The 23,123-nt window shown below is 36.0% G+C and overlaps 1 protein-coding gene across 1 annotated transcript in view; it reads left to right on the top strand.

Moving 5' to 3' along the window:
• Positions 1 to 449: 449 nt before the first annotated feature.
• The window catches only part of OTOGL (otogelin-like), a 165,195-nt gene continuing 142,521 nt past the window's right edge, over positions 450 to 23,123 (top strand). The window contains exons 1-7 of the mRNA XM_011946963.1: positions 450 to 501; positions 1,752 to 1,791; positions 2,857 to 2,905; positions 8,350 to 8,416; positions 10,542 to 10,640; positions 12,833 to 12,987; positions 20,050 to 20,171. Coding sequence (XP_011802353.1) covers positions 450 to 501; positions 1,752 to 1,791; positions 2,857 to 2,905; positions 8,350 to 8,416; positions 10,542 to 10,640; positions 12,833 to 12,987; positions 20,050 to 20,171 — 584 coding nt within the window. The remainder of the gene's footprint in view (positions 502 to 1,751; positions 1,792 to 2,856; positions 2,906 to 8,349; positions 8,417 to 10,541; positions 10,641 to 12,832; positions 12,988 to 20,049; positions 20,172 to 23,123) is intronic.

A 23,123-nucleotide genomic window follows, 5' to 3' on the forward strand; every position in this document is an offset into this window, starting at 1 on the left:
TGAACACAATTATAAAATGCAAAGATTGGATCAACAATTAGGAATAATGGTTATCTCTTATGGCTTCGGGAGATTTCCAGAGGTGTTTCTTTTTATTTTAATGCTGCTGTCCTGAGAAGGTAAAAAGGTTGATATAGGCTGAAAAGGCCTATGATGTGCAGGTGTGGGTGTAACTAATACAGGCTCAGGTAAGAAGCTGCCATGCATCACTAATGAGAGACTCAGCCAAAGGGTTGCCTGCAAGTTCTAAAGCTTCAGATGCTGTATGTGGTTGGAAAGCTTGGAATTCCTTTTTGAATTACTTTATTACATAGCTATATTTATTAGAATTTGAGTACGCTACAACTGTGCATACTTCTAAGATGCCATCATAATAAAGACCATCAATTTGGTTACATTTCAGGGAGAAAGGCTATACTGAAATGAACATTGTAATGAAACTCAATTTAATGATACCTTGGAGTATATTCTTGCTTCATGTACTGCTGTTTTCATTACAAGGTAAGAACTCAGATTAAATGTTTATGTTAATTTATTGTATTTTTGTTTCTCTTACAATTTATACAAATAGTTTTCCCTTATAAAGCACTTTGAAGTTATTAGAATGAATTGTACTAAATGATACTCAGATCACCTTTTAAAAAATTCTTAATAATGTAGATAATTTGGACCTTTTAGTTTTCATTTTTTGAGTCTTTTTTAAATGGTTAAAAATCACGCTTTTATCATGATATGCAATTGTATTAGAAGAAGCTCTAACTTTTTTCTTCTAAATTATGATTTAAAATAATTGTCTATTTGCAATTTAAACATTTGAAATTTTATAATAAACTAAGAGCAATTGAGTACTTAAACTTTCTTCATGACATCAACCCAAAGAATAGTAAAAAAATGTTTTAAGAATGACTAACATCTGGGGTTAAAAATTGATTTTAATTATTTTTATAGTAATTTTATTAATAAATTTTATTGCTATTTGATTTTTTTTGTTATGGAAAGCTTATAAACATACACAAAATTTAAATGAAATAACACACCTTCATGTACCTTCACCCGGGTTCTATAACTATCAGTATTTTGTGGAACTAGTTTTACCCTGTTACACATTTTTTCTTGGAGTATTTTAAATTCATGAAATACATATTATATGTTTTTAATAGATAAGCACTTTATCATACCTAACAAAATGGGGAAAGGATTCATTTATTTTCAGTTGTTGATTTTTAATCCCTGTAAAGGTCTGTATGCTTTGGAGCTTGTAGAAGAAATTGGAGAAATTGCTTAAGTACAAAAGACTACAGAGGTCAAAGGTGCTATTTTCCAGTTCCAGTTGTAACTGCAACCCCAAGGAGAACGACGTCACAGAATCTTGAGAGCTGAGGAGACTTTACAGATAACTTGTCCAACACCATCATTTTATGGTGTGCTTGGTATTTTGTTTAAGCTTGGCATATACTAAGTGGTAGCATTAGAACTAAAACTTGGATCTCTGATTCCAAGACTAGTGCCTGTTCAATTGCATAGCGTCTCTGTGTAAATCCATGTATACTGCCCATTCTTTTTAGCTTATCAGTCATTCAGTGTCTCACAAGAAATTTGTTGGTCAAATCCCTCTAAAAAATGCAAAAATAACAGCAAACTTCAATCAGAATTTTAGAATATAGGTTAAAATGTTCTTTTAAACAACTGGAACATGTAAGCCAACATATTTGGATAATTTGTCTTCATTCTTATATATTTGTCTCTGGCAGAATATATTTGTGCATCATCTATATTGATGGGAACATCAAAGTGAGTATTTCTTGTTCTTCGTGTCCTCTAAAACGTTAAGTTAATGGGAACGAGCAAACCTCAGCAGGCAACTAGATCTGCTTTTGAAAAAAATAAGTGAAATGTTTTACAAAAAAGCATGAAATATACTTTAAAAAACATTTCTACAGATTAAAAATGATCTAGCTTTCATTTCCTTATTTATGAAAATATTTCCTATCCTTTTAATTACAAAGTAATTGTTTTCATTTTAATTATGAGAGGAGTCTTGGTGACTGTTGGTACTAAAAAGATATTACTTTCATTTCAAAGGTTTGTAATAAAAAATTATATTCCATAATATTGTCCTTTACGTTATTATTAATATACATTATTGATAACAAATGTATTATGTTCATTTTTAGCAGAGTCACATAGTTTTTAATGATAAAAATAAAAAATTGTTTTAGCAGTAAATAATGAAAATCATTCTTTGGACTAAACTGATCTGCTTAATAAAAAGCAGAATTCTATTCACCATTTGATTTTTTAAAAATAAAATGTTTATTGATAAATATAACACAAAAACAGAAAACATTATAAAGCAAATATATACCTTAGTGAATTATTAGCCATTTGATTTTGATAAATTGCAATTTGATGTTCTTACTTACATTAATGTTAACTTGCCCTTTATGACATAGCACAGGAGAGAATTAAGTACTATGTTTGAAAAAAGGGAAGGTACAAATACTGACCTCACTAGATTTGCAAAATCATGTGGAGAAAATATTGCAAGGGTTGGTGCTACAATGTTACACTCTTTTGTTTATTTTTCTATCTCAAAGTTCCTTCCTAAAAGTCAGTTTACATCAAAGACTGGAGAAATTTGGGGACACTCTTGAATTTTGTAAAATGAGACAGCTCCACCACCCAAATCTAACCCTTCCAGAAAGGGGAGGGAGGACTTTTAAATGTTAAACCAAGAAAGACCTCTTTGATAAAGTGATGGAAATCAGGAGGCAAACACCAGCTCTCTCTTGGGAAAGGCTTGTTCAGGTTGCCTAGGGGCCTTTGACTATACAAGTTCTTTTTGTTTTCTTCCAGAAACGAGTTTAATGAAAATCGACAGAAAAGAACTCTTTTAGCAGCACAGGTAGGTTATGCTTCAGGTGGAGAGAGAGGCAGAGAAATAATCCATTCTGTTTTGGACTCTGCTGTCACTTCAACAATGAGACCTTTGTGGAGGGGAATAAAATGCTAAGAACAAGATAGGAAGGAGGAGGAAGAAGCAAAGTAACCTCTATTGCTTTTCTATGACCATCAAATTCATGCTCAGGTCACATCGACTTGTTTGGAATAAAATACATTTCTTTTGGCTATTCAGTTCAGTTACCTACTAATAGATTTGAGGCATTTAATCCCATGCACTTGCCGGAAAATTAGAAGTAGTTTAAAAATTAAACACAATATCAGTTAGAACAATTACAACAGTATAATGTACATAGAAAACGGGGCCGAAAAAGGTGTAAATAATATGAATTAAATACTGCAAAAGGGCATCAGATACATCCTGATGTCCTGACAGAAAGTTTTTATAATGTCTGATAAATCTAAATTGTGGGTATCTCTGAATAGGTAACTTTTTTTTGGAGGGGCAGTGTAGCACTGCATTTGAGGAGACCTTCTTGCTCGGGTGCCTTCATATGAAGGATACTGGATAATTGCAATTTCTTCAAACTGGTTGGAATGCTCAAATGGATGGGCTTAAAAATATTTCTCTATAAAAGATGGATGGTAAAATACAGAATCCTAACTTAGCAAAGGCATTTCTTTGAAAAGGAATATGATTTGAGTATTTACATAGCAAATAGCTTAAATATTCAAGGAAGTCTTTGTTAAATGTTGAATTCCAAATAGTTTTTATTAGCATTTTGTGATAGATGTCTGAATTTGTATATTTTATAGTGTTAATTGAAGAGAATTAGTAGTTAAATAGAAGACAGATCTGATATGCTGTTGTGTCTGGTTAGAAGACAGAACTGATTTATTCTTATCAAGAGTAAGGACCTTTTTTTTTGGTACCAGTGTTACTGGAAAGGGGTCCTGACCCAGATCCCGAGAAACGGTTCTTCGTTCTCATGCAAGAAAGAATTTGGGGCAAGTCCACAGAGTAAAGTGAAAGCAGGTTTATTAAGAAGGTAAAGGAATAAAAGAATGGCTACTCCATAGGCAGAGCAGCAGCATAAGCTGCTTGACTGAGTATACTTGTAGTTATTTCTTAATCATATGCTAAACAGGAGATGAATTATTCATGACTTTTCCAGGAAAGGGACAGGAATTTTGCAGAAATAAGAGTTCCTCTTCCTTTTAGACTATATACAGTAACTTCTGGATGTTGCCAGGGCATTCGTAAACTGTCGTGGCGTTGGTGGGGGTGTCTTTTAGCATGTTAATGCATTATAACTAGAGTATAATGAGCAGTGAGGACAACCAGAGGTTACTTTCATTGCCATCTTGGTTTTGGCAGGATTGGGCCGGCTTCTTTACTGCAGGGTCTTTATGACCTGTGATACCAGTCCTGCTGACCTCTTATCTCATCCTGTGACAAAGAATGCCTAACCTCTTGGGAATGCAGCCCAGCAGATCTCAGACTCATTTTACCCAGCCCCTATTCAAGGTGGAACCACTCTGGTTGGAGTGCCTCTCATACCAGAATAGGCAAAGGACTGTGTATGGGATGGAAACACATTTTTATTTTTCTTAAAAAGTGTTTTGTGTACTGATATACTTAAGTGTCAATTGGGGTTATACTGGTATCCATTTAGATGTTTTCAGGATTTGTATACTTTACTCCCTTTTAGCAAGAATGAAGAGCAGGAGACTTGTATGTCTACTTCCTAAGGCTAGAAAACGTGTCAAAATCATTTATTTTCAGAACAATTTTTAAAAGAAGAGGTTTCAGCAGCGGGCAATGAGGTCATAATCTTGCACTGCACTGTTTAGAATTGGAATTTCATGTGTTACAAGGCCATTCTTATCCATAGATTCACTCTTCTGCTCTAGGAAAACAGAACATCAATGGGTAGATAAGTGTGCAAATAATGACTCAGAAATATGTTGGCAATGAGGTGAGCAAGAAAGGGTAGATGCAGACTTCTGTAAATAGTGTATTTGTGCGCTGCAGTGATTTCCCATCTAAAGACTGTATTTCCCTGGGCTTCTCTCCATCCTGAGGAGGTGTAATCAGGAAGGAGGAAGGATGGGCTGTCCTCTTTTATCAGTCATGTGAATACATGCACCTACTGCCTGGGACTTTTTTGCATTTGCATTACATTCCAAAAATTTCTTTCCTGAAAGCAGGCCCTAAGACATAGACTTAGGTGCAGGCCATTTATTTGGAAGTGTACAAATAAAGGAGAAAGGAAAATGATGTGAAGGGAGAAAATAAAATATGGGGTGCATTAATGAGGGGCTTTCTGCTGTAGGCAGCTGGAACTCAGTCTTATTGGAGACTTTTTGAACCATGCAGAATGTGTCCTAGAATAATTTCTAGGTTGAGGGAAGCCGGAGAGCCTAAAATCTCCAGGAAGGCACTTTCTATAGTCTTTTCTGCTTGGACTCTGCTGTCAGGCAAAGGCAGAAAGAACCTAGTGCTGAAGTTGGAGGCTTTCAATGTACACAGAAATCCAGATGAATTCCAAGGTGAATTCAGAGGTGGGCTGAGAGGATGTGGGGAGAGGCATCAACAAAGTCTGCTGCAGTCTTGGCTCTAAACACCCTTGGGAGACAGATTCCCATTTGAACCATGTCTCTTTTTTCAGTTAAGCTGGTATTTGTTGATGACATACCAAGGACAGTGCTAGAGACAGAAACAAGAATAGCAGTGCCTGTTACCTAGAAACTCCATCTGTTATGGAGGTAGGCTGATGAAGAAGTCATTTCTGTGCAACTGGTTCATTGAATCCAAGACAACCTCAATCATTTGCCATTATTTATATAACATAAAAAATAAATATGCTCCAATTATAAATGTAAGATGCCATTCTGACTTCAAATATGTCAATAAATAAACAAAATCTGCATGTCACACCTTAGCCTTGGTGAAATGTATTATGATGTATGGGATGCTGGATAAATAGGATGTTGTTGTAGCCAGAAAGGTGGTGTGCTAGGGAGTCATTCTAATTTCCATAAACAAGATGTGGATTGAGTTAGGTTAAAGGATATGGAGTGAAAAACAAATTATATACTTTTATCTTCCTCTAGTGTTATCCAATGTTTTCAGTTTTTGCCTAATAGTAAAAACAGGTAGCATGTTTACAACTCTTCCTTTTTTTTGAGACAAAGTTTCGCTCTTCTTGCCCAGGCTGGAGTGCAATGGCCTGATCTCAGCTCACTGCAACCTCCACCTCCTGGGTTCAAGCTATTCTCCTGCCTTAGCCTCCTGAGTACTGGGATTACAGGCACACAACACCAATCCTGGCTAATTTTCTGTATTTTTAGTAGAGATGGGGTTTCACCACGTTGGTCAGGCTGGTCTCGAACTCCTGACCTCAGGAGATCCACCCACCTTGGCCTCCCAAAGTGCTGGGATTATAGGCGTGAGTCACGGCGCCCGGCCTGCATGTTTACAACTCTTATTCTGTGCCTGGCACTATTCTTGGTGTGTCATTCACATCATTTCACTGAATCCTCACAATTCTGTGAGGCAGGTAGTTTTATAGACTGGGAAACTGAGGCTGAGCTAGTTGAATAATTTGTTCAAGGCGATAGGCCCTATGAGGTAGAGTAGAAGTCATTATACACTTTTAGTGAGTATCAGAGATGATTGGCTTCCATTAAAGGGATAGACATAAATCATTTTGGAGCCAAAGGAAGAAGGTTTTGCTGTCCAGTAATATCTGGGGCTGTGTCAGATTTAGGCAGCCAGAAGCAATGTGGCTGAAGAGAGAATAAGACTTGCTGTCTTGAAGGAATCGAGGTCATAGACTGTTGTTGCGTTTAACTTAGTCTGAAGGCAGAGGCAAGAACAAAAAGGGGAGATTGAACAGTGAGGATAAAACCTGGGAGTACTGAGAACAGGAGACAATGAATTTGAGACCATTGTGTGGGGCAAAGAGTTTAGAAAGAAATCTTCAAAGAGTGAGAGAGTGTGTCTTTTATAGAGCGTGGGCTGACATACATGATGGCACACGCCTGCAGTCCCAGCTACTCAGGAGGCTGAGGCAGGAGGATCGCTTGAGTCCAGGAGTTAAGCCCAGCCCAGGAAACTTAGCAAGACCCATCTCTTAAAAAAAAAAAAAAAAGATATAGCTTGGGTATATTTTCCTGTTAAAGAAAAAAGTACTGAGATGGAAAATGTCAGAATAAAACTGAACATAAGGGAGACTAGAATCTGCTGAGAAACAACTTTGTTCCTGAAGTCACCTGGCTCATTTTCCCATCCTTTTTATCTTTCCCCCTTCTTCAGTTTTTCTAATATCGTCTGCTACTTAATTTGACAATTATTCGGCAAGTTTTGAGTGTGTTTATTCTGGTGAAATATAAGTGCTACTGGAAAGAATGTTGCCCCAGCCCATACACTCAATTGGTATGGAGTTGGAATAATAATCCACAATCAATTAGTTTTAGTAAGCTACAACTATTTGCTACTAAGCCATATAGATCTTTTAAAAACCTTAAAATTTCATCTGGATTGCTTAGATTGATTGACATAAATCTCTTTATTGCTAATTTTCTGTGTGAGGCATTATGTATGTAAGCTTTACGTACATGGCTTTAATTCATTATCCTAACTATACAACGAGGGAAGTGCCATTATTGTTCCCCTTTTACAGATGAGTAAACAGAGGCACTAAGAGGTTAGGAAACTTGCCTAAGGCTAAGTAATTACGGAGTCAGGATTCTAATCCAGCTCCGTTTGATTCAAAATTCATGCTATTTACCACTACTCTGAACTACCTTGGGCTCTATAAAAAGATATATTTAAACGTTCTATGAACTTTAAAGTGTCAGTCAGCTCTTTGGAGCCTGAAGGTAACACACTGGCACTGAAGCAGCAGATGCTTCTGTGGATGTTTTCTTTACCAATTGGTGTGCAGGCAGGCAGGACATCACCGTCTGTAGGTCTGTCAGCCCCACATATTTTTTTTTCCAAACCTGTCTGCACCTGGAAGTGTCAGAGAACTGCTATTTCTGCAGGCAAAACAGTCAATAATTCCAAAGGTTAGACTCCAACCAGGCTCCTTTCATAAGGTTGTGAGGTAGGTGGAGGGATTGGGGGCTGGGGGAAAGAGTGGGTGATGGGAAGGGGAGGGAGGATGGGAAGTGAGAACAGAACAGAGAGCAGACAAAGTAAATGACTTGTCAAAGTCATGTAAGAGGCAAAACCAAGACTTGAATGAGATGTTCTCACCACAACCTCAGAGGCACCCTTTCTGCCTCATGGAGATGATAAGCCTCAATAACCCCAGAAAGTATAAAGTCAGCACTTTATCACTTCTGCATTTGTAGTTATTTTCTAGATGTGCCAATTTGCATGTTTGGCTTGAATTAAATAATTTAACTGTCTTGCATTCTCATTTCTTTCTTTCAAAGTTTGAAGCTACTTCTCCGAGATACTTTTTCCATGATGCTATTAATTGGGGTGAGAGCAAAATAAAAGGTCAGTGTTTATACTTAGGTTTTCGTATTTGCTTTCTCAGAAAATCCCTTTGGGGAATATATTGAATCAAGTATTTATTGTTTCCATAAACCACATGAAGGAAAGTGAGTCAGGATGGTAATAATACTTAGTAATAATTTAAGTTCACTTCTTAGAGAAATTTGAATTGTTTCTGAGAATAACCAGGGCCAAACATTTAGACAAACCTGATAACTCCATGACCAGGGAAGATGTCACTGAATATCAGAAACTATTTTTTTTGGTGAATCAATTACTTGATCCCTATTTTTTGTTACCAATTCCCCATTTCCAGTAAGAAGAATGCTGATGGTAGTTTGAAATTTAATTTGAGTGGTAACTATAAAATAGAAATTATCATTGTTGTGTTTAAAATAACAATGATCCTCACCAGTTTTCATCTGATACTTGTTTTCAGGAGAATAAGCAGGGCTGTAAATACATTTTTAAAGGCAATACATTTGTTTATCTAAATATTTAGCATCTCTTCATCAGAAAAATGCAAGACTGTGATCTAAGATAAACTGTAAATATAGATGTGCCCGTAGTGGAAAAAACTGCTTTTAAGTTTATGAAGAACATCATTTTTTTTAACCTGTATTTATGGACTAAGTTAAAACAGCATATTTTTTCCTCACTTAAGATATACTTGGAGATTTGTGCATTTTTAAAAGTAAAGAGACATTTTAGATCAATGGATCTTAAGGTGGAGAGGAATCATACGGGTTTTTGAATTCTTGCCTTTGGCAGAACTGTGGTCAAATGATCAATTATATAACTATCTCCTGGGAATTAAGATGTTCTCTCTTCTCCTCATGTGTTAAATTCTTCCTACTTGAGTTTTGCCAGTTGCCTCTTGTTCTCTCCTTATTAGAGGAAATTTTTTCACTGATTCATTTGCATTTTTAAAACTCACTTAGGAGATGATGGTAAAATTAGGGTTAGAGTTCACAGTTACTTGCTTCCTCTTTTTAACATAATTTGTTGGGACAATTTTATAATTTTTTTTTCCATGAAAGAAATAATATTTTTGGTGACAGTAGTGACTTTGGCTTCTGCTTCATCAAAATTTAAGCATAGGTTTCTTTTTGTTTTTTCTTTTTTTTTTTTTGGAGACCGTCTTGCTCTGTCGCCCAGGCTGGAGAGTAGTAGCGTGATCTCAGCTCACTGCAACTTCTGCCTCCTGAGTTCAAGTGATTCTCCCGCCTCAGCCTCCAGAGTAGCAGGGATTACAGGTGTCCACCACCACACCTGGCAGCATAGGTTTCAAAGAATGTGTCATTTGTAATTGAGCCTGAGGATTAATATACAAACCTAAAATGAAATGTTTAATCATTCTCTTCAAAAGCAGGAGTCTCCTTTTGAGTTTTATGCTTTGCCCGATCCCTCAAGTTAATGATAGTCCCGATTCTTTTTGTTGTTGTTGTTGAGACAGAGTCTAACTCTGTCACCCAGGCTGGAGTGCAATGGCACAATCTCAGCTCACTGCAACCTTCACTGCCTGGGTTCAAGCGATTCTCCTGCCTCAGCCTCCCGAGTAGCTGGGACTACAGGCATGCACCACCACACCCAGCTAATTTTTGTGTTTTTAGTAGAGATGGGGTTTCACCATGTTGGCCAGGCTGGTCTCGAACTCCTGACCTCAAATGATCTGCCTGCCTTGGCTTCCCAGAGTGCTGGGATTATAGGCGTGAGAGACCCTATTCTTTAATAGAGTGTTTGCTCTTGGAAGAGTAGCTGATGGGATGTGCAGCCAGCACCAAACTCCATCAACAGAATCATCTGCAGCTTGTGTATTTCTGGTTCTCATCATCTGGGACAGAGATTCCTTACATGGGAACTTGACCTTTGATTGCTTGAAAGGGGCTAACCTTTGCTCTCAGGGTAGTTTGAGATGTGAAAGCCTGCCTTTCTTGCTTCACAGCACACATAATAAAATGAACTAGACAGAGACTTGATGGGTTTAGTTCTTTAGCTTAGCAAGGCAAGAGGCCGAGAGTTCTATTTAAGTTAATAGTGATTACAATTTGTCCAAGCTGTATCTTGCCATATTATGCTTAAAAGAACAAATGGATGCCAGAAGATAACTTTTTCTTCCCCTCCTCAGGTTCTTGTCCTTATGAATGCCTTAATGGAGCTTTCTGTTCTAAGACTGGAACATGTGACTGTCAAATATTTCAGGCTCTTGGGACAAGATGCCAGATCAGTAAGTTTCAGGGATGCTTATGAGAGAATTATGAGATACCAAGGAAAAAATTAAGGCATAATTTGCTATAATAATGTTCATCCATTGGGAGTTGTATATTAACTAGAGAGCCCACAATTCATTCTCAGTAATTTGATGTAATTTAGAAACAATGTAAAACAAAAGTACATAGGGCCACTATCCCTTCTCATTGAACTCTCGTATTGCTTCAAGTATTTTTTCCACTTTCTATAGTAATAGCCTATTATTATTATTATTATTAGTTGAGAGGGAGTCTCACTCTGTCACCCAGGCTGGAGTACAATGGCACGATCTCAGCTCACTGCAACCTCTGCCTCCCGGGTTCAAGTGATTCTCCCACCTCAGCCTCCGAGTAGCTGGGACTACAGGCAATCGCCATCATGTCCGGCTAATTTTGGTATTTTAGTGGAGATGGAGTTTCACCATGTTGGCCAGGATGGTCTTGAACTCCTGACCTCGGGTGATCCTCTCACCTAGGCCTTCCAAAGTGCTGTGATTACTGGCATGAGCCACAGCACCCAGCCAGTAATAGCCTATTAAAACCAGGTTCTCATTCATCTCTCTCTTGCTTTATAAAACAGATTTTTTTATTTGGAGCCAGTCATTCTTTTGGACCTTTAATTAATTGGACATTTTGTATCTTAAAAAATAGTACTGAGACTTCTTCAAGGGCAGGGGCTTTTTATTTTTTATTTTTTAATAAACCTTTTATCCACAGTGTCTAAGAAAGGATTCTATGTCTACCATAATCAATAAATATTCATTTGTTTCATCAATATTCACTGGCATCTAGATCCCAGGCTAGGCATTGGGGATACAACGGTGAATAATACAAACATGTTCCTGTCCTCCTGAAGGTTGCAGTCTAGAGAAGGTGATAAATACGCAACAGATACACAATAATTAAACTTGTGACAGGTGCTGTAAAGTAAAGTACAAGATGCTATGAAAATATGAAGCAGAGGTGAGGCATACTGTCAGGGAAGACTGCCTGAATAATGAATAATTCTGTGTTTTTTCCTGAAAAGGCCACAGTTGTCCAAGGCTAATAAATTTAGGTGGGAATCACAAAAATACAAGATGTAAAGAGTCAGCCTTATCTTCATGCACCCACCCCCCCAGAGTGTATCAAAATGTTTTACATGTATTGAGTGCTCAGTGAATGTTACTGACTGTCATATTATTCTAAAGAGACTAGTTTAGAAAACAAAAATGGAATAGAAGATTATCTACAAGGGTAAGAAAAAAAGGTAGGCATGACAATAGGAGATACAGTTGTATGATTTAAGATAAATACTGCTTGAAATTTGGCCAGTTTGAGGTCATGAATTGTTAATTTCCAGCATATCTTTTTTTTTTTTTTTTCTGGAGACAGAGTCTTAACTGTTACCCAGGCTGGAGTACAGTGGCGCCATCTTGACTCACTGCAACCTTCGCCTCCTGGGTTCAAGGGATTCTTGTGTCTCAGCCTCCTGGGTACCTGGGATTACAGATGCGTGCCCCCTACCTTGCTGGCTAATTTTTTGTATTTTAGTAGGGACAGAGTTTCACCATGTTACCCGGGCTGGTCTCAAACTCTTGAGCTTAGGCAGTCCGCCCACCTTGACTTCCCAAAGTGCTAGGATTACAGGTGCAAGCCACCACTCCAGCCAAATTCCAGCATACTTTGAACGACTAATGCTCCCCACATCCAGGTCCCAGACACATAAATATGATTTTTTTTTGTCAATGGTTATTTTTCTCTGTGGATACCATAAAAAAGCCATTTTTGAAAGAGTAGAATACTCTGATGCTGCATATGCTAATCTTTAGGACACTCAGTGGTGACATTTCTCTCTTTTCTGAGCCATCTTACTTGCTATATTACTATCACCTTTTACTGTATTATTTTCCATACTTCTTTTTTTTCTTCTAGAATCTCTTTTTGGAAACAAAAATTAAGGAACTTTCTAACATAAATCTTCTTCACAACTACTTGGAAACCCTGTTTTATCAACTACTTTGATAGTTTTGAGAACAATTGGTAATTTTATGTTAGTTATTTCTTCCTGTGATATAGACCAAGGAAGGAAATTTGAATGAAAATTAGAATCATTTACGGTGACTGACTGAACACTGCTAGAAACATGTAATTTATTTTGTCTACAAAATATTATCCTGTTTCTTTTCAGTCCCAAACATGGGCAACGGCAGAGATGGGATTTGTAAAACCTGGGGACAGTATCATTTTGAAACATTTGATGGCATCTACTATTACTTCCCAGGAAATTGTTCTTACATTTTTGCAAAGGACTGTGGTGATTTGGAGCCTCGGTACACTGTATGGGTAGGTGATTGTAGGATATAATTAACTTAAAAATATTGTCTCTGGAAAAGTATGTATTTGAAAAGTACTTGGCAAATGATGCCAAATATATACTAATCATAGAATGAATACTTATTTTGAAGAGGGTTTGCGTTCAGGTACCAACCATATTACTCATGCTTCCTTCCTTCCTGATACTTCCAGTTAGATATGTCCAGCTGGTTTAATTTTTTGAAATGACACACTCAGTATGAATCAGAGGCTGACATTTATAAAATGGAGTATATGAGTTACATAAGCACAGGCTATAGGATGGGAAGACGGACAACTAATTGCTAGGTAGTTTGATACTATATGACTGAGCTCAGAGAATTAATTCTTAGTTGCAGAATTCTTGACTCAAATGAATTCTTAGGAGACCTCTCAAAAATGTAAGCTGTAGAGTGGTTCTAGTTGAATAAGGATACCAGGGACCTCTTTCCTTGGCTACCATCTTCTGAATTTCTAGGTATTTCAATCATTACCAGGAAACTGCTATTTTGTTCCATTTAAAAGCTACAGCTCTCCATAGCCAAAATATGTTTTAATCTCTGTTATGCTTTCCCTTTTTACTTATGTTGGGGCTGCCTACATTCTCCTCCTCTCTAAGGTGATACAAATATTAAAAGTAGTCCCTGAAGCTTGTTCTTTTTTCCATAGGTTTTTGGGGGAACAGGTGGTGTTTGGTTACATGAATAAGTTCTTTAGTGGTGATTTCTGAGATGTTGGTGCACCCATCACCTGAGCAGTGTACATTGTACCCAATGTGTAGTCTTTTATCCCTCACCACCCCTACCACCCCCAGCCTTTCCCCTTGGTCCCCAAAGTCCATTGTATAATTCTTATCCTTTTGCAGTCTCATAGCTTAGTTCCCACTTATGAGTGAGAACATGTGGTGTTTGATTTTCCATTCCTGAGTTAGTTAACTTAAAGTAATGCTTTCCAATTCCATGCAGGTTGCTGCAAATGCCATTATTTTGTTCCTTTTTATGGCTGAGTAGTATTCCATGGGGTGTGTGTGTGTGTGTGTGTGTATATGTGTGTGTGTGCATGTGTGTGTATATGCATGTTATAGATATGGTATATATGTGTATATATATGTATATATCTAAAATTTTCTTTATTCATTCATTGATTGATGAGCATTTGGGCTGGTTCCATATTTTTGCAATTGTGAACTGTGCTGCTATAAACATGCATGTGCAAGTACCTTTTTTGTATAATGACTTCTTTTCTTCTGGGGAGATACCCAGGAGTAGGATTGCTGGATCAAATGGTAGAGCTACTTTTAGTTCTTTAAGGAATCTCTACACTCTTTTTCATAGTAGTTGTACTAGTTTACATTCCCAACAACAGTGTAAAAGTGTTCCCTTTTCACCATATCCACACCAACATCTATTATTTTTTGATTTTTAAATTATGGTCATTCTTGCAGGAGTAAAGTGGTATTGCACTGTGGTTTTGATTTGTTTTTCTCTGATAAATAGTGATGTTGATCATTTTTTCATGTTTGTTGGTCATTTGTATACCTTCTTTTGAGAATTGTTTATTCATGCCCTTAGCTCACTTTTTGATGGAATTTTTTGTTTTTTTCTTGCTAATTTAAGTTCCTTGTAGATTCTGTATGTTAGTCCATTGTTGGACGTATAGATTGCAAAGATTTTCTTCCACTCTGTGACTTGTCTGTTTACTCTGTTGATTATTTCTTTTGCTGCATAAAAGCTTTTTAGTTTAATTAAGTCTTGTCTGTTTATATTTGTTTCTGTTGTGTTTGCTTTTGGGTTCTTGGTCATGAATGCTTTGCCAAAGCCAATGTCTAGAAAAATTTTCCAATGTTATAATCTAGAATTTTTACGGTTTCACATCCAGATTTAAGTATTTGATCCATCCATCTTGAATTGATTTTTGTATAAGGTGAGAGATAAGGATCCATTTCATTCTTCCACATGTGGCTAGCCAATTATCCCAGCAACATTTGTTGAATAGAGTGTCCTGTCCCCACTTTATGTTTTTGTTTGCTTTGTCAAAAATCAGTTGGCTGTAAGCATCTGGCTTTATTTCTGGGTTCTCTATTGGTCTATACGACTGTTTTAATACCAGTACCATGCTGTTTTGGTGACTATGGCTTATACTATAGTTTGAAGTCAGGTAATGTAACCTCGAGCTTTGTTCTTTTTGCTTAGTTTTGCTTTGGCTATGTGGGCTCTTTTTTGGTTCCATATGAATTTTAGGATTGTTTTTTCTAGTTCTGTGAAGAATGATGGTGATATTTTGATGGGAATTGCATTGAATTTGTATATTGCTTTTGGCAGTATGGTCATTTTCACGATGTTGATTCTACCCATCGATGAGCATGGGATGTGTTTCTATTTGTTTGTGTTTCTGTGATTTCTTTCCACAGTGTTTTGTAGTTTTCCTTGTAGAGGTCTTTCACCTCCTTGGTTAAGTATATTCCTAAGTATTTTAATGTTTTTTGCAGCTATTGTAAAAGCGGTTGAGTTCTTAATTTGATTCTCATCTTGGCCACTGTCGGTGTATAGTAGGGCTACTGATTTTTACAGATTAATTTTGTATCCTGAAACTTTTAGACCCTGAAACTTTTTAAGGCTACAAATCTTTGTGACCCAGAAAAGAAGCACAACTCGGTGACTACAGTCAGTAATATCTTAATTGTACATTTTAAAATAACTTTAAAAGTGTAATTGGATCATTTGTAACACAAAGAATAAATGCTTGAGAGGATGCATACGTCCTTCTCCATGATGTGATTATGTAACATTGCATGCCTATATCAACACATCTCCTGTACCCCACAGATATATGTATATGCACCTACGATGTAACCATAAAAATCAAAAATAAAAAACTAAACAAAATAACAAATGTATTTAAAGTAAAAAAAAAATGAAATGAGGTTTATTGAAAGTTAACTTATGGGGCATAAGAATAAAAATTTAGAGGTCTCTTTAGATAGGGAAGTTGGTGAAAAAGACCTGTGCTTACAAGTCTCCTGTTCTCGGTTCTCTCATTTACTACTCCCCAACCCCTCATTTGTTTTATTGCTGGAACACCCTTTGACCATCTCTTTAAAATGTTCTTGTTCAGTGTCTCATTCTTTTGAGGACCGAGGTATCAATGAGATAACTTGTTCTTTGTTAGTAACACACAATGCTGAACTATGCTTCTGGAGTTAGTAGATATTGTTTCTACGTGGCCTGGTTTTGAAGAGTAAAATTTGCTTTCAAATAAATACATCAATTTACTTGAAATGTCATCTTTCCCCTTGATTATAAAAGCAGTTCACTTCTTTTGTAGAAAATTTGGAAAATTCAGAGAAGTCTGAGAAATGTTAGAATTATCACTTAAGAGTTACCATTGGTTAACAGCTTCATCTATTTCCTTCTCAACATTTTTCCTCTGAATTTATATATATTTATAAAATTTAAACTATACTTTTCTGCCCTACACTTTCAATTAACATTATGTCTTCAACTTCCTTCAATGTCAAATATTCTTGATACATCCAAATACAGTTAGCTGTATTTTTTCCAACTTCTGTAATAATTAAATCTGCTTCAAATAATTTAATGATGTCCTATATTGGAAATTTAGATTTTTTTAAATTATAATTTCAAAGGATATATTGATAAACATTATGATACAGATATCCTTATCTATACCCCCTATTATTTTTTCCATCTTTAAATTCTATTTTATTTTTATGAAAAAAATATATGTGTATGGTGAAAGATTTCATCCCAGAATATATAGCAAAATAATAGCCTCTGCCTTCCTTCATCTTCTACCCTAGCAGAAGTCTGGCTCTCAAGAGGCAATTACTTCAACTAATTTAGCTGTTTCTTCTAGTTTTTATCTTACACATCAAAATATGCCATTATCTCTTTATTTTTCAAAGTTAGGCCTTATTCCTTCACTTCCTATTATGGAAAATGAGAAATTATCTTAGTTATACCACCCTTCCTGCTCCTAACACACACACACACTTCCCTTCTCTCTTCCTAACAGAGTTATGTCACCATTTTTGGTTAAATAATTTATCTTTTTTATATTATTGTCACTATGTAAATATTGTTTAGAGCTGATCGCAATAGGTTATGATGATTTTATGTCTCTACTTGTATATTTTTCTAGAGCAAAAAGTTATCCCATTTTTTCTTTGCTGCATTCTCTTTACTCCAGTCACTAATATTTTTCCTAACTCTCTCCCTCTATAAAACTCTTCAATATGGTCAGATGCATTAGGCAAGCTATCAGCTTCTCTTTTCCCTCATGAGACAACCCTTCCTCAGTTTTTCCTTCTCATCTTTTAATTCAGACTAGTTGCTTTTGAAGTCTACTGTACACCTATCACTTGGGATTTCTTTTCATCATCCTACTGGAGAATTTTATTCTTCTCTCTCCTCAGTTTTCCTCTTTCTTGGTTCCCACCAATGTCTAGTGGTCCTTTAACTTTGTTCATACTAGAGAGATAGGTTCTGAAAAGCTTATTGGATGCTCTGAATATGTGGCCAGTGTTTGTAGTGGTGATTAAGCAAGGACCCATTTCCTCTTTGTTTACTCACTCATTTTAATTGACTAAGTTGGTTCCTGGAAAGGGAAGATACTTTCCTGGAAAGTGTGCATGGGAAGAGATGTTTTGAAGCCTTGATTTTAATTTAAAAATCACTTTCAGAATTTTAAATTTCAATTCACTCTGATTTCTGATCATTTTGCATATAACCTTACCCAACCTCCAGAAATTTTTACCTCTTTTAATTCCCAGAGTTCTGATATTTTGTAAATATGTGAATTTCTTTTCCCATTTTTTTTTTTTTTTTTTTTTTTTTTTTTGTGCTGGGCACTTGATGGGATTTTATATTGGAGCTCATATATTGGAGCTGTGGGGTGGAGTGATCCCTTAATTTTATCATTGATTCTTGCCTATTTTCCACCTTTTCCTTTTCTGTTCTACATTTTGGGATATTTCTGTCTAATTCTGAGATGTTTATTTTCCCACCTTTCTACTTCAGTTATACGTTTCTCCTTTTATATTGTCAGTATTCAATATTTTGTTTTTATTTTTTGAATTTTGTTTTTAGCAACATTTTATTCTCAGTTCAAGGATGGCATATATCATTTTTCTCTCAGAAGATGTCAACTATGTATTTTTAAAGTTTTTGGATTTTTCTAAATTGTTTTTTATTTCTTTGATTCCCTTTCTTTTATTTATTTGATGTCTTTCATGTCACAGACTTTCATCAAATGACTAATGATTCACGAATATTTGTTCACATTTGAGAATAAGGCTCTAAAAGCGAATTGGAAACTCTGGATATATGCATGGGGGCTTGTTGAACTAGTGTGAGAGTGAGCAAGGATCTTCTTATTTCATTAGATAAGCCCCCAAATATTATTAACTATATGTCTTTTTTTCCATTTTGTTTCCCGAAAGAAGAATCCTCCAATATTTAGTCTGGGGTCATGTGGCTGGATTCCTGGATCCTGAGAACATTTTAGGCCTACTCTTACCTCAGACTTTAGTACTTGCTATTTCCTTTGCCTAGAATGGTATTCCAGATATCCCATATGGCTTGCTTTCTCTCATACTCCATCTTTACTAGAATTTAATCTTTTCAGCAAGGCCTTCCTTGGCCACTCACTCCGAAATTGCCCTCAGACCTTGACACATACACACCATATCCCCTTTCCCTGCTTAATATTTCTCCTTAATGTCATCTACCATAGTATATATTTTAGTTTCATATAGCTATATTTTCTGTTAGCTGTTTTCCTCTAATAGAATACAAGTTTCATGAGGGCAGATATTTTGTCTGTTTTGTTGACTGATCTATCCCCAGAACCTAGAATAGTGCCTGGTACATAATAAATGATCAGTACAATTTGCTGATTAAGCATAAAACTAATATGCATTAAATTACTACAATATTAAAACCATATTATTGAGGCTGGGTGCGGTGACTGACACCTGTAATCCCAGCACTCTGGGAGAGGCCGAGGTGGGTGGATCACTTGAGGTCAAGGGTTTGAGACCAGCCTGGCTGGCTAACATAGTGAAACCCGATCTCTACCAAAAAAATATAAAAATTAGCCGATTTGGTGGTACACGCCTATAGCCCCAGCTACTCAGGAGGCCGAGGCATGAGAATCACTTGAAACCAGGAGGCAGAGGTTGCAGGGAGCTGAGATCACACCACTGTACTCCAGCCTGGGTGACAGAGAGAGACTCTGTCTCAAGAAAACAAACAAACAAACAAACCCCAAAACCAAACCAAACAAAAAACCCCTATACTATTGATAATTTTTAAAATCACTTTTAGGCTTAGAAAGTTCTTTTCCACCTCTATAGTTGTAATGTCTGTTTTCTTTCAATTATGTCATGATTTAGACATTTATACTTTACTTTTTGGACCTTTTGAAATTAATTTTGGTATAGGGTGAAAGAATCTAAGCTTCCTCTTCTCTTTTCTTCCTTGCATTCTTTTTTTTTTTAAACTAATTTTCCCGTTAATATTTTGAAAAATAATCTCTCTCTTCCCTAACGTATCTGGCAATACATAAAAATAAAATCAGTTTTATCTTTAGTGAGTTCATGGTCACTTTTCAACCTTTAAATATTGCTTTGTGTAGCGCTCCATTCGAAGCTCTGTTTTATGATTCTCTAACTGGTAAAAAATACGGACATAAAAATGACAAACGTGCTTCTTTGTGGTGCTCTACAGTTTTACTATCAGAACTAATTTCTCCCAAAGCATACCATGTACCTTGAGAATATTAACAGCCAACATGTGAAGATTCAAATCGTTCTAAAAATATGCTGATTAATTTGTATTTTAGGAAGTTAATTTTGTTGCCCAATTTCTGAGGTAAATATTTCTTTTCTCTCAGAAATCCCAAATGTAGTTATAACGTTGTAAAGTATCATGGGACTAATGAAGCTATATGATTGTAAACATACATTGTGGTTTTAGTAACTCAAATTTGTTATTTGTTCCTATGCTTTCTTTTTGTTTTTCTCCCTTTAAGGTTCATAACAGCCCTAAATGTCTTGGTTCGGTGTATTCTTGTTATCGGTCAATCAGCTTGTTCTTTTCAAACCAAGAGGAAATTCGAATTTATGGTCATGAAATAAAAAAGAATGGAATCAGGTAGGATGTGGGAAACAGTGAAATGTCAATAACACCACAAATTAATAGAATTTCCAAACATCGCATGCTGGAAGTGAACTATGGAGAATAGGAAGAGAGAATTTCTTCAACAGTGCTCTTAAAGGTATAACATACAGACATCAAAACTTCAGAAGGCTCTGAGGCCAACTATGTAGTCAGGAGTACAGTAAGTTTACCCTTCCTAATGCTGTGTGCAGAATATAAATATAATATGTTTACATGGGTGGAGATGAGAGTCTCTTTTTTTTTTTTTCTGAGAGATTCAAGAGATTATCTTAAGAGTTCAACTCTTGATTCTTTTTGCCCTCTTTCTTAAATATTTTCTTCTTTCTTTAAAGCAGAAACTTAAAAATCTATTTTCTTTTATTTGGAAAGGATTCTGGAAGTTCTTTCCAAGTTTGTGTGAATGGGGTTTGGGTGTCACCTGAGATTTTCCACGGAAGTTCTGACAGACTGAGAGCCAACAACTGCCTGGCCTCGAATAGACCAGAGAGAAGCCCACTTCCGGTTTCCTATCTGCCAAGAATATGACATGAGAATTTGGGGGTAGGGATGTTTCCATATTTGGCAAAAGGTTTTTTTACGTTTTAACCTAGAAATACTGTGGCATAATCTACCTTCCAATCTAAATAATTATAGAGAGACTCAATTTTTAATATTTCCTGGCTGGATTATGCCAGAACAAGTAAATTGTAGGCTGGAACAATTCTATTCATCATTCAGAATTCACTAACAAGTGTTTGAGCCATAGGAATACTTTCCAGCACAATGACTTTATCAACCCGTGTTGCTTTTTCTGGGTTTAGATTCCTCAAAAGGCAGCAGGTGGTAGCAGAAAGGGCAGTGGAGAGAGCACCAGGGGAGCCTTGAAACAGCCAGACAACCCAGAGCAGCTTCTCCCCCTGTCTGAGGCTTATTTTCTTGGTCAGCTGGGTTCTGTACTTCTCATTTTCTCATAAAAGAAAGTTTAGGCATTTGAGTAAGAAGATAATACAGTTATTTGAGTAAGAAGATGATACAGTTATACATGTATTTCCTAGAGCTGAATTTAAATAGCCATTTAGTATTCTCTATATGGAATCCTGGGTAATACAGTGGACATTTAAAAATTTGTTATGTTTTGTAAAACAGACTTGCCATTCAGACTGATTTTCAAGAATATTCTTTATTAAAGCAGGGACATAATTAATTTTAACTCAGAGAAAGCATTTCTATGAGGATTTCAGATTGTGTGATGGAAAAAGGGTGGTCTTTTTATTATTCAGCAATATTGCTTACACAAATGCTGTTCCTGGCTTGGGGCCTAACTCACAGCAAATGCTACAGAAATATTTGCTATAATAAAATCAAACGTGTGGCTCTGTGCATGAAGCTTTACTTCTCTGGATTTCAGTTCTCTCACCTGTGAAATAAGGAGTTTCAGTACAAATGAATCCCTGAATACTTTTCAGCATTCAATTCTTCATTCATTTAGGTTTACATTTTAATATTTCCTGCCTAGGTTGCATGTTTTTCTTTGACCTATTGGATATTGTCTAGTTTAAACGATTATCTCCTGTCTCCACTAGCATCCTTCTATGTTATAAACTTCAGGATAATCACAGTTATCCACCTTTATTTTCAAAAATGGAATATTTAACTAAATTTACTGTTAAAGAGACCAAATGACCAAGTGACAAATGACAAAACAAAAAAGTATGCATAATAGTACAACGATACTTCCATAATAAGATTAGCATTCCATTACTTGGAAATATATTTATAAACATGATTCACTTCTTTTAAGTATAGTTTTGACAAATGACAAAACAAAAAAGTATGCATAATAGTACAACGATACTTCCATAATAAGATTAGCATTCCATTACTTGGAAATATATTTATAAACATGATTCACTTCTTTTAAGTATAGTTTTTATAAACTTACAAACTTAAAAGAAGTGGTATTTCTTTAATGTTATTTCATATTGACTTTTACTATGAATTCCTCATATTTATAATTTTTAATAAGAACGTATTATGGCAGTAGTTAGTTAGAGTCTCTTTTATCTATTCTCCAATTTAAACTTTTAGTTATTTTTCTATTTTTGTAAATAATTTTCTGTAAATAAGTATCTGTAAAAAATTTTTTTTGTGCAAATGGCTACAGATAGTTTGAATTGTTTCTTCGGGGATTATCCCTTTGTTAATTAGTATGCTCAATTTTGTAGTTTTTGGTCCATTAAGCCACGCTCTTCCTGGAAAGGAACTCACTAATTTGCAATTTTTGAGAGAAACATATGAATATACCTATTAACTACTCGTATTATTCACCTTATGGTATATAATTTTTATTTGACATGGCTACCTTTTTAAAAAATATTTTTATTTTTATTTTTGAAATGGAGTCTCATTTCATTGCCCAGGCTGGAGTGCAGTGATGTGATTTCAGCTTACCACAACCTCTCCCTCCTAGGTTCAAGCAATTCTCCTGCTTCAGCCTCCCAAGTACCTGGGACTACAGGCACGCGCCACCATGCCCAGCAATTTTTTTTTTTTTTAAGTAGAGACTCGGTTTCACTATGTTGGCCAGGCTGGTCTTGAACTCCTGACCTCGTGATCCACCCACCTTGGCCTCCCAAAGTGCTGGGATTACAGGCATGAGCCACCGAGCCCGGCTGACATGACTATCTTAATAGAAATGAGTTTTTTCCAGTTTCTTCAATTATTAGTACTTATTCTTTTTGGCAGTGCTGATGGATGAAAGGATAATTGTGTTCTTTCAAAAGTATTCTAGGTGCTTTCAAAATATTCAATTGTTTAGTTCTCTTCAGTTACCTTGTGTCACCCACTTCCTTTATATGTGCATATGCTTGTGAAAAATGGAAAAATTAGACATTGTATCAGGAGCTTAAACATTTTATGTGACCCTTGTTTAAACAGGCCAAAAGG

The sequence above is a fragment of the Colobus angolensis genome, unplaced genomic scaffold, assembly GCF_000951035.1.
Source record: "Colobus angolensis palliatus isolate OR3802 unplaced genomic scaffold, Cang.pa_1.0 Scaffold256, whole genome shotgun sequence".
Taxonomy (NCBI): Eukaryota; Metazoa; Chordata; class Mammalia; order Primates; family Cercopithecidae; genus Colobus; species Colobus angolensis.